At 45.0% G+C, this 15,953-nt stretch overlaps 1 protein-coding gene across 1 annotated transcript in view; it reads left to right on the forward strand.

The window, feature by feature from the left end:
* Positions 1 to 15,448, forward strand: part of LOC137888655 (protein kinase C-binding protein NELL1-like) — an 80,627-nt gene extending 65,179 nt beyond the window's left edge. Inside the window, exon 11 of the mRNA XM_068732085.1 lies at positions 15,248 to 15,448. Coding sequence (XP_068588186.1) covers positions 15,248 to 15,402 — 155 coding nt within the window. The 3' untranslated portion in view covers positions 15,403 to 15,448. The remainder of the gene's footprint in view (positions 1 to 15,247) is intronic.
* The last annotated feature ends 505 nt before the right edge of the window (positions 15,449 to 15,953 follow it).

Genomic DNA, 15,953 nt, shown 5'->3' on the forward strand with positions numbered 1-15,953 from the left:
CTGAACACCCGCCCCTCCATCATCACTCAGCATTCATTCAGGAGAACATCGTAATAAGATCCTTCCTACACACAAAAGACCAACGTTAAGCGGTGACAAACATAACAAGGCGTATTGATGAGGAAACGGGGGGGGGGGGGGGGGGGGGGAAGAATTTTTGCATAACGATAAAGAGTCTCGTGAAGGTTTGAAATGAGAGTTTGAAAACATTTTCTGAAATGACAAAACGTGACAAAAATGACAATTTCAAAAGAACGAGAGTTCAACTTTTGCACCCGGCGGAGTGAAGGCGCAGTAACAATGACGGTTCACGGAACGGCTTGCTTTCTCAGAGTGACTGTGTGTGTGTGTGTTGTGTGTGTGTGTGTGTGTTGTGTGTGTGTGTGTGTGTGTGTGTGTGTGAAGTGACAGTCGGTTCACCCTCAGGATGTGACGTGCCGGAGGTTTTTAGCTCTCTGCAGGGGAAACGCGAGGACGAGACGGCTACTTCGTGATGGATCACAAGGGACGCTAAACAACATTGTGAAATGCAATGAATGTTGAAGTGAGTGATGATTATAAATAAGAAAGAAAGGCATTCACTTCAGTGTACTCAGAGAATGAGGCACTGCAGAGCGGGACAAAGTGTATGACAGACTAGAGAGAGATTAGGGTTTTTATATTTAAGTGTGAAGGAAAACAATAATGAGTTTGAGACCAGCAAAATATATTGTTTCTAGAGATGCTACAGTTTAATAACCACTGCTGCGGTTAAGGTTTTAATTGGGTTTACGTACAAAAGCTACATGGTTAAAATGGCAGTATACAATTGCTTTAACTTATCATAAATACATAAATGTCGATTGCACAAAATTTGCAAATTTGCAAATTTTGGAGGGGAAGTTCATCGTCTATTGCCGCTAAAGGTTTAGTTAAACCAACATTGAAAGCATGTAAAAGGTTGCGGGTGGCACACACAGGACTTTCACCCAGGATACTGCTGTTCATGTCCTGTAAAAGTCAACTTTCACTTTTTTTATCCATAACTTATACCATCAAACCATGATGTTTTACAAAACTTTCCCAAGTAGTTTTGTCCTCGTTTTGTTTCACTTTACATTGTTGATGTACTCTCATCGACTCTAATCCAGGAGAGAATACTTTCCCCTCTAATCGTAAATAAGAATGCAGTTTGGTTGAATGGAAACACACTTTTGTAAGAGACAGGATTGCCAATTTCTAGATCTTTACCTATCGCCGTACATTTTTCTTAGCTTAAAACCGAAATCACCTGCTGGACCGAAGTCTCCCCCGATGTCCGAGTCTTTCCCTTTGTAGACCCACCACCCGCTCCATCCACCTCCTAACAACCTGTGTCCGATTCGTAGCCTCGCAGAAATATTGCCAATGAACATAATCTAGGTAGTAATTGTGTTTCCTCCAAAACGTATTAAGCAAAACCATAAAAAAAGGTGATTGTAGGAGCCTATCTAAGAAATCAACAAGGGCTCTTTGCACAACGTAATGCATTTATTAAGAAACACCTCGAGAAAAGTTGTTTTTATTCGACAAAAAAAAAAATCTATTAAGGGACCTCTCACATTGATTTGCATCTTGATACGTATCTGTTTAATATAACGCAGCTTTGTTTTTCCATTGGCTCCAGAACCCCATCAAGTTAAAATTGAAGCTGGAGCTGCCGCAGTGCAATCTATAGAGAGCCGAATCGATTTCAGTCACGGGTAATACAGCATGTGCGAGATGTGACAGATAGAATAAGGTACGATGAGGTAAAATTGTGAAATCAATCAGCCTTCACCTTGAGAACATAATGAGCAGTTATGACGGACTGAGCTCTTTGATGCGACTTGTCTGCGTCTGTCGAAACGACATGTTGTTCGCGCTCACGGGTCACCTGGTGGATTTCCGATGCGCCGGCTTCCCAGGACTGATTATGATGCGTCTTTTTTCGCTCTGTAGTTTTTGGATGTGGGCTGTCTTGCAGCTGGCAGAGCAGACGACGGCGACGACGTGGATGTTGTCAGACGCAGATGTTGCGCCTGATGTATTTCCAAAAGTTAGTTGTCAACGTCTCGTCTTCAGAAGAAGACCCGCGATGTCGAGGAACACGAGCGAACATGTGTTTGAAGCAGGGGACAGGAGACGAGTCGTATTTGTCAGAATCGGCGTCGCAGTTGTCTGGTTTTACATTTCCCAACAGATTTCAATCGATGTGTTTATACAACTTTACACACACACACACACACACACACACGCACATATATAGAATTAGGGTTAGGATCAAGTCGGTATGAAGAGAATTCCTTCGCTACATTAGTTCCTCACTGAGTCTGGAAGCAACTTTACATTGAAGTCGACTTTACCCGATTTTGGCCAAACTTTCCACTTAACGTCTACTTTTTTTACTTCATGTTTACGGGGACAACAACGCTGTAAATGTGCTACCCGGTAAGCACAGATTTGGTGATTCGCAGGTCGAAAAGATGCCAAGGTCAACACCGGGCTAAATTCAGTGAAACGTTAAAAGTAGCCAATAAAACATGATACAAGACAAGCACAGAGGGCGAAAAAAAAAACAACAACCTGCTATACGCCCTGTAAAACACACCGAGGCTAAGACAAACATTCACTGAAGCGGCACGGTCGTGCTACAACCACACAATGGAGCATAAGCAGTTTAATACGTATTTAAAAAAAAAAAAAAAAAAAGGGAAATACGTTTCTGAACTGTATGCGTTGTGCTTTCTACCAGAACATCGATTTACGGAGCACAGATGGTGTCGTCACGGCGCCATCGAGGAACATGTTCAGTGAAGCCTCCCACAAGTGCATTAATACAAACGTGTGTTCGGGTGACCTGAGGGGTGGACGTATATGTACGTGTGTGTGTGTGTGTGTGTGTGTGTGTGTGTGTGTTTGAGCACATGTTGGAACATGAGAGTCGCTCCACTTGCCGTTGGCCTGGAGGATTCGACCTCTCCTCCTCCTCCTCCTCCTCCTCCTCCGTCCTCCAGCTGCTCTCTGCTGTCAGAGGGAACCAAAGGGGGCTGGCCTTAATTACGGCGAAGAGGTTGACTGGGACACCGACGCAGGACGTGGCGGCGGCAGCGGCGGCGGCGGGGGTGTCTCCGGGCCCCCGGGGGTCGAAACAGGGCGCGTCCCACTCCCTTTTTATACCGCATCCGCAGACAATGAGGGCCATAGCAGACCATCTGCTGCCGATGCCCTCCCAACAGTCGCCGGTCTCAGGGACAAATAACTCACTGTGTGTGTGTGTGTGTGTGTGTGTGTGTGTGTGTGAGTGTGTGTGTGTGTGTGTGTGTGTGTGTGAAAGCTGCTTCTTCCAGCCTTCTCCTCCGCTGCTTCACTGTCACTTTGCTGTTCCTCCCGCTGGTGCCCCATGCTGACACATCTACCTTTCCAGGAGAATGGGGCTCAGCAGCAGCGGGGCATGTCAAAATATTTACTGACTCAATTAAAAATGGGAGTCTCTAAAAAAAAAAGAAGAAAAAAGAACCTGAAGCTTCAATTAACAAAATGTCTTTTTTTTTTTTTTTTTGTTGCTTTAAGCAAAACATGCTGGGCTTGTTGACCTGAAGTAAGTAACTGATACGGTGGATAATGTCAGTGAAATTACAGTTATTTCAGAGGATTTTATTAGATTCTACTTCTTTCTGCAAATAACGAAAAAGAATGAAACGCAGTTGGATAAAATCGTACATTCTGTCCACAGCTGTTTCGACGTCGTCACCCAAAGAAAGGAGCTAAAGTGTGAAAAGCAGCAGATTCACCGAAACGTGTCAAAGGTTTGCGTTTTTTTTTTTTTGCCCCGCGAGAGACTCACATTTTAGTGGCTTCGCTTTTGTGTCTCAGACTTTCGCACTATCAGAGGAAATTTAGAATGTGTGTTGACGCCTCCCAAAAGCAACAAGAGGAAAGAAATGTGCCAAAGCACACAGTAGTTTTATTTTAATGAAACACCTCAAAGCGTAAACCTGCAGTAATTTGACTTTTTTTTTTTTTTTTTTTTTTTTTAAATGCTTAAAACACATTATGTAACGACATTAGCATTCAATTGAAGTTGTGCTTTTGGTCACCCGGTGAGTGCAAGTCCAACATTCACACTCTTTTTAATATTATATATATATATATATATATATATATATATATATATATATATATATATATATATATATATATATATATATATATATATATATATATATATATATATATGTGTGTTGTATCAGCTGACAGCTGCTCTCTTGAAGCAGGTTGATGATGCTCCACAGAGGTGAAGGGGACAATCCCTTTACATTACATTCAGATTACAGTAACACTGTGATCCATTGTTAACATAACACACGTTGACCGGAGCCGCTGCATATCCGATACTTCAGTTTAGTTACCGAGTGGAGTTTTCATTTTACGTTCACCAACTTTCTGGAGAACCATGTTTTTTTAAAGTCTTGTCTAAACCAAGAAGTCACTTTTTTTTTTTGTGTGTAGTTTGATGCATTGAATTGTGTTTTTAACGTTGGATGTGTTTGTTGCCGTTCAAAAATCAAACTGCAGATTTTGGTTTTTGAACGATTGAAATGTTTCGATTTTTACTCCTCATCCCCAACAATGTTGATCTTGAGTGGATGATGTTTGTTTTTGGCCTGTTGAAATATCCGTCTCTACTATCAAGTGTTGCTCTCGGGATCCCTCACTAATAACCCACAAAGTTCACTTTTCTTCTTATTGTAAGAAGTCGCTCCTTGCTTCTTCCTCCCACGTGAACTCTAACTGAATTAATCTCCTAACACCCACCTGCAAACCGAAAACTCAAAATAAAAATCAATATCAAACTAGACCTTAATGTGATACCCACGTTTACACCTGCAGTCGCCTGAAAGCATGTCGCCACCATCCGCTACAGGTAGCAGCTGCCTCTGGATGGGAATAATAATGAAGGTAATTAAGCGCTCCCACGCCGTGTTGTCAAATATTTACACCCAAATATTGGCTCTCCTGTCAAATGATCACTGCCTGTCATCGATTTAAGTCACAACAAGTGCAGTGCTGTTACTCTGACGTCTCGCTGGTTCTTTTTGCATCTGGTTTTCTGTCTCTTTCACTTCCTGTAAACGGTTCTTTCTGTTTTCTGCATTTTTCTGTCTCCGATTTTGTTTCCCCTCTGTCTACCTTTTTATTTACCATAGTAACCCGAAAACATGCCGGGATAACAGCAGCTCCACAGCCCCTATGCCCAGCTCTCCACTGGTTTATGTCCCTGTTAGCTGCACAAGCTATTACAAGGTGACTGATGGGAGGTCAATCACGTCACTCAAGGTCATCACCGTTGACTTGCAGCTGGTTACTATTGGTTGAATATGGCCAATAATCTGAAACGAGCTTTAATCTGGACTTGCATAATACTATGTAGATGGTCTTCCTGGTGTGTGTGTGTGTGTGTGTGTGTGTGTGTGTGTGTGTGTGTGTGTGTGTGTGTGTGTGTGTGTGTGTGAGCCTGATACAGCTCATGAAGTAGTAATGCATGCTGGCTTTGCGGGGGGGGGGGGGCAACTTGTAAACTTGCTTCCTGTCATCTTAAACCAGGACAGTTAAAAGGGGAGAAGTTAAAATATCGAGCGTGTGTTGATGTTGGCTATAGCTAACCCTTGGTCTCGTCGTGGACAGTCTGTTTCCTACTTCATCACGGTGGACGGGCGTCTTGTCTGAAGCAGACACGCTGACATTGACAAGTTCACAACATCCGTTCTCACTCCCAACTCGTCAAATACCGCCGCTTGGTCCGTGGCCTCCAGGCCTCTGATACCGACGCCGCCAGGCACCCTTTAGCGTCTGTAAGAGACGCTAAAGGGTTTCAGTCAACTCCAATGTAAACCACATCCTCAGTCTCAACTGGCGTAGTATGGAGAGAGAGAAAGCCCGCAAACAAACGTTGACTTTCACCTAGGAGACCGCTGTTTGGGTCCCTCACAGGTAAACCCTGCTAGCCCTGACAACTGTTAGCGCTGTTAGCGCCGTTAGCGGCCGTTAGCTATGAGGCGCCGGCTCATGAGTCGCCGTGTTGAAGGCCATTGAGAGGCCACACAGGCAAGTTACGTAACAAACATAGTTATATTACGTAACAAACCCGAACCGCTATTTCTTACAAAGCCTGGAAAACCTTAATAAGCGCAAAAACTGCCCCGCTTGTCCCTGACACGTCCATTACCGTGAGCTATACAGTTCAACGGGTAGGTCCACTGACCAAGTGTTGGTGTTTGAAGAGTAGGGAGCAAGATGTCTCCATTTCGGAAAGAAAAGTACAGTTTTCTCTTCGTAGCTGTGTAGAGGAGATTTAACGGTCCACGGCTAAGATGTGCAGAATCCTAAATTGGGCTTCCTTGGAGTCGTTCGACTGTGTCCCGTTGTTGGTGTTTGACCTCTCATTGGGTTTCGCACAAGGATGCAAAACTGTGTCATTTCAACTGCGACGTCTTTTTAACTGCGCGCCGTCGGCTCGAGGGCACCGCACATTAAAAAAACGAGAGCACAAGCGTTTATACCGTTGCAAACAGGACGAGTGAGCCCCCGTGATTATAGCTGTGTTATTGCTTTACGGTCAATTGTATTACGTTGTCCCTTGTTTACACAACTTCAATCAGAGCTGCTGTGTGTGTGTGTGTGTGTGTGTGTGTGTGTGTGTGTGTGTGTGTGTGTGTGTGTGTGTGTGTGTGTAGCCTGGCTGTACATATCTCAGGTTGTGCCTTTGGTATGAACTTTACTCAGTCAGTTGGTAGATGCAATGGTTGTTTTGACATTGTATTTTGTGCTTATGGGATGTTGTTACTCATAGGTTTCAGGTACCTGGGAATATAAAAAAAAAAAAAAAAAACGTGGCAGTACCTCGGCAGAAAAACAACAGCATCGGTCCTTTGTTCTTTCCTAGCAGGCAACCTCTTCGGGGCGTACGCACTGACTGTCATCTCTCAGAAGCGAAAGAAAAAGGAAAGTGGTATTACATCACCCTTACCCAAGGGTGGGGACTGAGGGTGTTGGTTCCCATAGAGGTGCTGGATCAGAGAACGATGGGGGTCGGTCCGGAATGCACAGAAAAAAAAACCAACCTATTTTGTCATTTTTGGTTGGACAGCTTGTTGTGTCCGAAGGAGAAACGGGAAAACTCGGTCCAGAGTTCAAGCCTTAGAATGTTGTTTCTCTTTTTGAGTTGTCGGGTGTCAATCTGTTGCTTCATGTCCATCGAAAAATGACTTAAAATGACTTAAAAACGCAGCATTTTAACGGGTACCAAATACATTAAGCACAAGCGTTACGTACCACCACCGGCCTCATAGGGTGTGATTCTCCAAAGGACCAAGGATACGCGTAGAACCAACATACTCATTCTGTGTTAACGGACATTTAATGTCTTCATAAGTACAATGTCCCCTCTCTGAGGATAGTGTTTTTGGTTTTGATCCTGGGAATACCGAGTAAACCTGTCACAGATGATGTGACGATGACAATAAACTCAAGAACATTTAGTGCTTTATAGACAACTTATAGGATTTAAAAAAAAAAGTCTGTCCTTTGACACACAGGAATCACAGGAGGAATGGCCATTTTTTTTGCGGTGGTAGGAAGGTAAACGTCAGATCCATTTTTTTTTTGCTCGTCGTAACGCTGTCTGGATGAGCTTCATCGCCCCTCAGACTCCTTCTCCACGTCGATGGTATTTCCCTGTAAAACACCAGAGACCGCCGCAGCGCATTGAGTCTGTCTTCTGTGATATACATCTCGCTCTCTGCCTCCGCAAAGCAAATTTAAGTTTTCGGTTGTTTTGTTTTTTTATTCTTCCGTAGTTTCACTTGCAACGACACGTCCTCGGCTGTGCGGTTATCCGTTAACAGCTGCGCCGCCTTCTTCTGCCTGATTTATGGATTTATTTCAGTTAGTGGGGCACCCAGGAATACTTTTCTAATCTTTGCAGTAAATATACCCGCGTGAAAACACACACACACACACACACACACACACACACACACACACACACACACACACACCCTGTCATCTAGGTAAACTGTTCCTCTCTGTCTGACAGAAGGACTCTGTCACAGTTTCAGTCTTCACAGTGTCTTCCCGAAGGTCTGTCAGTGAGCAGCTCTGTGAATGGCAGCCCCTCGTTGGAGTCACGGAGTGACAGGTAGATTAAACCTTCCTTCTCCCGGTACAGAACCACACCATCGTTCTGCTCTCTCTCGCTCTCTCTCTCTCTCTCTCTCTCTCTCTCTCTCTGTCTCTGTCTCTCTCTCTGTCTCTCTCTCTTTGTCTCTCTCTGTCTCTCTCTCTCTCTCTGTCTCTCTCTCTGTCTCTGTCTCTCTCTCTGTCTCTCTCGCTCTGTCTCTCTCTCTGTCTCTGTCTCTCTCTCTGTCTCTCTCTCTGTCTCTGTCTCTCTCTCTGTCGCTCTGTCTCTCTCTCTGTCTCTGTCTCTCTCTCTGTCTCTCTCTCTGTCTCTGTCTCTGTCTCTGTCTCTCTCTCTGTCTCTCTCTCTGTCTCTGTCTCTCTCTCTGTCTCTCTCTCTGTCTCTCTCTCTGTCTCTGTCTCTCTCTCTGTCTCTCTCTCTGTCTCTCTCGCTCTCTCTCTCTGTCTCGCTCTGTCTCTCTCTCTCTCTGTCTCGCTCTGTCTCTTTCTCTCTCTGTCTCTGTCTCTCTCTCTGTCTCTCTCTCTCTCTCTCTCTGTCTCGCTCTGTCTCTCTCTCTCTTTCTCTGTCTCTCTGTTTCTCTCTTTCTCTGTCTCTCTCTCTCTCTCTCTCTCTCTCTCTCTTGACGTTGCAGCGTGTTTCCTAGTTGCAGGCTCAACCGGAGCACTTCCTGCTCCGTATGCGTGTCTTCCAGAAGAACACGGTTTTGGCTGATAAGAGCCGCCCCTCTCTAATTAAATGCATCGCTGGTTCTTCTTCTTCTCCTCCGGCTCTGAGAAGGGGACATGCAGCATCCTTCACTGCATGTTGTTGGTTGTTTTTTGTTTGTGTGTTTGATTTGTTTACAGCACTGTAAGATAAGGGCGTTCAGTCACTGAGGCCTCTGTGCGCCCTCACTGTGGATATGAACCCCCCCCCCCCCGGCATGAATATAATTTAGTCCTCTACGTGGCTCAGTCCGCATTAAACGTTTTGTGCCGGTAGTCTTTAAGTCCTCACTGCGGCAGGAGGACTGTAGCATGGCGGGAGATGTGCCGGCTCACTTTCCTTCCCGCACAAGTCGGGAAAGTTGTTGAAAGCAACGCGGCGTACGAGACTCAATTATCACGGTGCGTACTGTAATTGCTGGATGAGATTAATTTCCTTACTTCAGAGGAGGCCATTTTCCTCCATCTATAAAAGGCCCATCACACAGGAATGAGAGGAAATGTTTTACTTTCATTTCCCTGTGCTGAGGGAGATTTTTCATATCGGCACGGCTGTCAATCACCCGACACACACACACACACACACACACACACACACACACACACACACACACACACACACACACACACACACACGAAGAAATATGTGTCCCCAGAAAAGGCAAAATAAAAATCTTTTTAAAAAGATTCTAAACTAATATATCCGCTGAAGCAGAACAAATGTCCAACTGGAATCCTAAAACTGAGCTTGATAATCATATATATATATATATATATATATATATATATATATATACACACCATTCATGCATTGCAATAGCATCAGAATTGACAAACACAACAAAAATTCAATGGAGTTTGTTTTGGATTGGTATGAAGATGGACGCCTCATCAAGGAGCCTCATCGGTCTTCTTCCTTCACCCAGGAACTGCTGCAGCTGATATGAAACTATTGAACAATATGTGTGAAGCTTCTCCATCATTGAGTCAACTGATACTATCATGTCACACATTGTGATATCGTTGACTTGCATATAGACGAAAATAATCCTCAGATTTCATAATAATGATCTCACACTGTTTTTTCGCTTGTTTCAGTGAAGTCAAAGCTGATTAGCTGTTTAAACCAAATGCATTAGAAAAAATACATGAAATACCCCATCTCTCTTTCAACATGGCCCCCGTGTGTGTGTGTGTGTGTGTGTGTGTGTGTGTGTGTGTGTGTGTGTGTGTGTGTGTGTGTGTGCGTGTGCGCGCTGAAAGCAATGCTCTGTGCAATCCTCAATTATCATGGTGTGTAATTGCTGGGTGAGATTAACTTCTGTGTTCACGAAAACCCAGATAGAGAGGTCTAGAGAGAGGTCAAAGAAGAGGGGAACGCTGATTGCGAATTGCAAATAAAATTGAAATTGCTCTCTGTTTGTTTGTGTGTGAAGGGGGGGGGGGGGGACGTCTGCTGAGAGAGTAATGAGACACCAGGAGGGGGCGATGACACCCGGGTGGAAGAACGCTCTGGTCAAAGACGTTTTTTAACAAAACAAAAAAAATGAAACGCTGCAGCGGGGAATCACTCCTCTCTTACGTAAAGCAGGAGGAGCATCGAGAGTGTTAGCAGCTTCCTTTTAATGTCGAGGCATCTGCAAATGCCGACACCTCCGCACGATGTCGCGCCGCTTGGGGCGGAAGGTCCCAGGGTCGCTGTAACGAGGCCGGCGGAAGCAGAAGGTTACGAAACGGTCGCGGTTCATTGCAGAAACCATCGTGGTTCGGATTCAAATAAGAACCCTTGGTGCCCAACTTGAGCTGCGGACGTGACGTCATGTGACTCATTGAAGTGGCGTCACGTGACGTCGCGTCGTCAGGTAGAATTACCCCAACGCTGGGCCCCCGAGCAAAAGTCCTGTGTATGTTTTATTTTTTATTTTTTTTATATATTTTATTGATGAAAATGCACAAGAATCAAAAAGCAAGTATTTTCTTTTTTTGTGTGTTTACAGTAGAAAAGAAGAAAAGAACAGGAAAGTAAAGCTAAAAAAGAATAAAAGAAAAGAAAAGAAAAAGAGAAAATGAAACAAAACACCCACCCATAAGGCCTACAGGTTCATTTACATAACGTTTGTGTAGTACAGGATTGTAAGACTATAGGTAAGTATTTAAGTTAAGTTACAGTTAATCACACAGATAAGGGAAGGAGATAAGAGAAGGACAGAGGACCAGATCAATCAGTACACGTTATCAGACGTGTCTCATTCAGTGGGGCAACACTGATAAATTATGAAAATATGAGGTGAAAGGTTGCCATTTCTTAGCGAAATGATCATTACAGCCGCTAAATGCATATTTCATTTTTTTTCAAGACTTAAGCCAGACAGGCCAGGATGGTGAATTTGGAGATTTCCAAGCAAGAAGTATTCTACGATAATATCCTTCTCCTTGGTACCATGTCGGATGGATTTGGCTGAAGAGGGCACGGTTGTACTTTGATCCCTAAAACAGTCGTTCAAATATCATAAAACATAGCACCAGAAATGTTCACGCTGAGGACACGTCCTGTGTGTCTTTGACCCATCCATCGCCCTTCCCACCCCCGCCGTTTGTGGACTTTTCACCCTTAAAAACTAATAGTATCGCAAATGTGTTTTTTACATTGGCGTCAGCTGAAGACCCGTGTGTGAATCATTCAGACACTGAAGAAGGGGAAGCGCAACCACCCCTTGGCCAGAATAGCTCAACCAATGGGCGTGAAGTTATTTTGGAAATGTTGAACTCATCCTCATGCCAAATGACCTCTTTCACAGCAACAGCAGTTGGCAGTTTTTTTTTTTTACCCAATACACATTCACACGAAGACCCGTCCAGCTCTGCCTCTGATTGGCTGGTACGTTTATCGCCGTTGAACAAAATCGGTGGCGTTCATGATTTATATTTTCCGACGCAGATGAGGAAAAGCGCTTCTTGTAGCGCTTCCATGTATAATTAACATCGTCTGGATTACGGTAGATAACCGTTTTTGTAAAATGACGCTTGATGGACTAAAACTACAGAGCTTCTCACTGTTTTTACGATAAACTGAGTTTCTGACTCTGTAAACACACTTAACTTTTATTTGGAACCAATAGTTTCTGCACAAAAGTTTCTTATTTCCCTCTTTAAGTTTCGCAGTGATCACTGTCTAATGATGAATATCTGAGATTGGAGTAATCAAATCAATTGTCTCCGCTGCCAAACAACATTCAAACTTTCAACCAAATTCCACAGAAGCCCCGATGGAGTTTTTTGAAAAACGCCCCCGCTGAGTGAGAGACAGACTGACAACTGGAAAAGGAAAATTGATTCCCTTTTTCTGAGTTGATGAGTGGAAAACGTTTAGTGGGAAGTGCACAGACTCGCACGCAAACGCACCACCCGCCTCCTCGTCTTCGCCAAGCGCCGCAGCTTCACGCTGCAGGAGCAGAGAGGCGAATTTGAATGCTTTTTGAAGTCTACAGAGGTATTTATCGCTTCATTCTGTTTCCATCTCGCTCTCATTCTGAGGCAGCGGCCTCTTACTGTTGGCTTCAAACGGACCAACAAATGAGCTGCTCAAAGAGGCCGGTCGGCTGCATTTGTGGACGCGCACGCACAAACACACACACACACACACACACACACACACACACACACACACACAATGTGGGTTGATTAGAGTACACAAAATAAAGGAGTTTCTGTTAGCGGGGCGCAATATTGCTGTAGGATAGGAAGCTGTTTCCATTTACCTCTGTGTAGTATGCTGGGGATGCAGATACTAGTGTGCGCACCTCGTACTGTACATACACACACACACACACACACACACACACACACACACACACACACAACACACAAAACACACACACTCTCACAAACACAAAATAGTATGAAGAGTCTCTCTTTCTGCCTCACAGCATCCAAACACTCAACATCCAGACACACGGTCTTTGTCTCTCCCAAACACACAAATGCGCACCAGGGGATGAGCTGGCGTGAACACATGCACACACACACACACACACATGCACACACACATGCACACAGAGAGTCCTATCCTGCCTTATTTTTAGCTGTCCCTCTCCCCAGCCCTGACCTACATCAGAGCATGAATAAAGCAGCAGAGATGAAGAAACTGAGCTCAGAGAGAGGAGGTGGGAGGAGGAGGTCTGGGAGGGGAGGTAGGGGAGGTAGGAGAGAGAGAGAGAGAGAGAGAGAGAGAGAGAGAGAGAGAGAGAGAGAGAGAGAGAGAGAGAGAGAGACACACACCGGCAAATCCAGGAAAATGAATTCCCCCCTGTGTGAAATGACAGATCCAGTTCTGTCAGCAGACCTCACCTGCTACGACACTCCCAGAGGAGGCTGCAGAGGGCGAACGCCACACGCAGCCAGACACACACACACACACACACACACACACACACACACACACACACACACACACACACACCGCTACAAACACAGTGGATGCCGGACCTCGGACCGTCTGGGATCAGAGAAAGCCTCATCACGCGTCAGGCTACTTTTCCCCACTCTCAGCGGGGCCTCACAGGCCGGACCGTCATCGGGCTTTAACCACACTCTCGACCCTAATGAGGGGCGTGATCAAAATGAGGGGCAATTCGTGGCGCGAGTAGCGCTTCAGAACGCCGTGACAATTGGATCCAGGTACAGTTTTGTTGCAGCCTCAAAGCGCTCAGTTCAGCTCCCTGTTTTTGATGTAGCAGATCAATGCGCGCTACGCTGAAGGCCGGCGGAGGCTTTGTTCGCCCGAATACACGATTCGTCTCTCTTTGATTGTGCAATTCAACACTCCCACTGTACACTCTCCAAGGATGAAATTTGCCGAGAAAAAAAACCTCTGGGTGTTGCATGTAAGTCAATTACATACTTCATACAAATTCATTCTGTTGTAAAGGGGGGGGGATGTGAGCTGAAAACCTCAAAGCTGGAATGTATTTATCCAAGGAGAGGATATGGAAATACTCTCCTCACTCTCTCCTTCCCTTAAGTGTAGCATACAGAGTCCCTTAAGTGGTGGAAAGGCCTGTTAGCCTCAGGAAACTGGTTCTCTGCTGCTCACAGCCACATAAATACTCTGTGCTGTACACACACACACACACACACACACACACACACACACACACACACACACAGACAGACAGACAGACAGACAGACAGACAGACAGACACACACACACAGAAATTTAGACCCTTCTGCATAACACCTCCCTCGTGTGTTTCCGATCCCATTTCATCAGCAGTCATCCAGCTCAGCTAATGCCTCCCTGAGCTCATGTGTTTCAATGCTCACACGATGTCTTTCAGGCTACATTAGGACAAGAGAGAGGGTCTGCGTATGAAGAGCGACGCTCTAATGGATCGTGTTATCTGGACATTATGGACGTCAGGAAAGATGCCCCCCCCCCCACCCTTGCTGTCCTTTGTGCTCTTCACTTTATGTGTCCTAATCTCATCAGCTTTCTCCGATTCTTCACTTTCCTTTTTAATGCATTAAGACGTTGTGTTTTTTCGAGTTGCCCGTACGTTGGAAGATCTGTCCATTCTGAGTGCAGTATCTCAAGATCGCCTGAGGGGGAGGGGGGGCGTGTCCTCAAATTGGTCACAAACGTCCACTTCCACTCAAGCAAGGATGAACTGATTAGTTTTTGCAGGCCAAAGTTATTATTATGATAAGTTCACGCAAATGTCTGAAAAGTTTAAAATGATGAGGCGATTTGACAATTTGGACAACCACGGACGTAAACTGGGGATGTGACTGGTCGGCGCTGGGCGGTAATTCTAGTTTCCTTGTACTCTTTTCTCTAATCTCCTCTCCTCGTTTCCTTTTCTGTCTGCTCATCTCCCCATTTTCTTTGATATTGCATTTTGTTTCCTTATCCTCTACCTTCCTACTCCTTTTTTATTTATTTATTTATTCATTTATTGGGGAATGTTGATCTTTTATTGGATAGTTGATAGAGAAGCATCTGACTGGAAGCTGGGAGAGAGAGAGAGAGAGAGAGAGAGAGAGAGAGAGAGAGAGCAAGGATTAAGACAAAGATCCTCCGCTGGAATGGAACCAGCGACCTCGCGTTTATGTGGAAAGTTGCCTTGTTTATACGTGTGGTTGGGCAATTTTGGGATAGGGGAAAGACTCAAAGTAATAACTGTAGGCAACGAGGTTACGTTTCGGGGAGCAGGCTTCTGTGTCGAAGCGGTTCAGTGAGCTTCATCGGACGCTCGAGGAATCGCTCCGTGTGTCCCGGGTGTGTCTTCGGAGAGAGCTGTCGGGAGAGTTATTAATCCACTCTGTTTGCTCTGTTTTTGTCCTCAGACATTGACGAGTGTGCGACCCAGATGCATTACTGCCAGTCCAACACGGTGTGCGTCAACCTGCCCGGCAGCCATCGCTGTGACTGTCTGCCCGGCTTCATCAGAGTGGACGAATACTCCTGCACCGGTACGTCTGCATGCGCTTCAAAATCATAACCGACTCATCAGATCGCTCCTCATTACACAATTGGCACACTTTCAACCAGGCCTGTCACGATTTTTTACCTTATTAACATATGTGGACATGACCTCAATCGCCTCTAAGTGTGAAATCGCTAGCTAATAAGTTAGCAATGCTAATTCGCTCATCTAACCACACAGTTGTTAATGTTATCGACTAATCGTAGGATATATGGTCGTGATCTAAATACTTTTTTTAGGTTTTACGTCATTGACTTATCGTACGATGTACGGACTTGACATTGGAACTTTCCAATGATCTGCTAGCGTCGGCTAATCATATATTTTAGTTTCACCCGATACCATTTTGTCTAAATGAATGCCATTAGCTCCTCAGCACGTAACTACGTCAACGCAGCACTTTGAATCGAGGAATTCTGTCTCTTTCGTCGCGTGTAGCGTGAACATAGCGTTGGTGTGCAAGTTCGCAGGGTCGCGCATTTGAATTCAGCCGTTGTTTACTCGAGTTAGCATTTAGCTCGAAGCGCCGCTGTGTCGAAGTATAGCCGAGCCTCACAGACCGCCAC

This window comes from Cebidichthys violaceus, unplaced genomic scaffold (assembly GCF_023349555.1).
Source record: "Cebidichthys violaceus isolate CVI_PGR_0920_01 unplaced genomic scaffold, fCebVio1.0.p SCAF_106, whole genome shotgun sequence".
Classification (NCBI taxonomy): Eukaryota; Metazoa; Chordata; class Actinopteri; order Perciformes; family Stichaeidae; genus Cebidichthys; species Cebidichthys violaceus.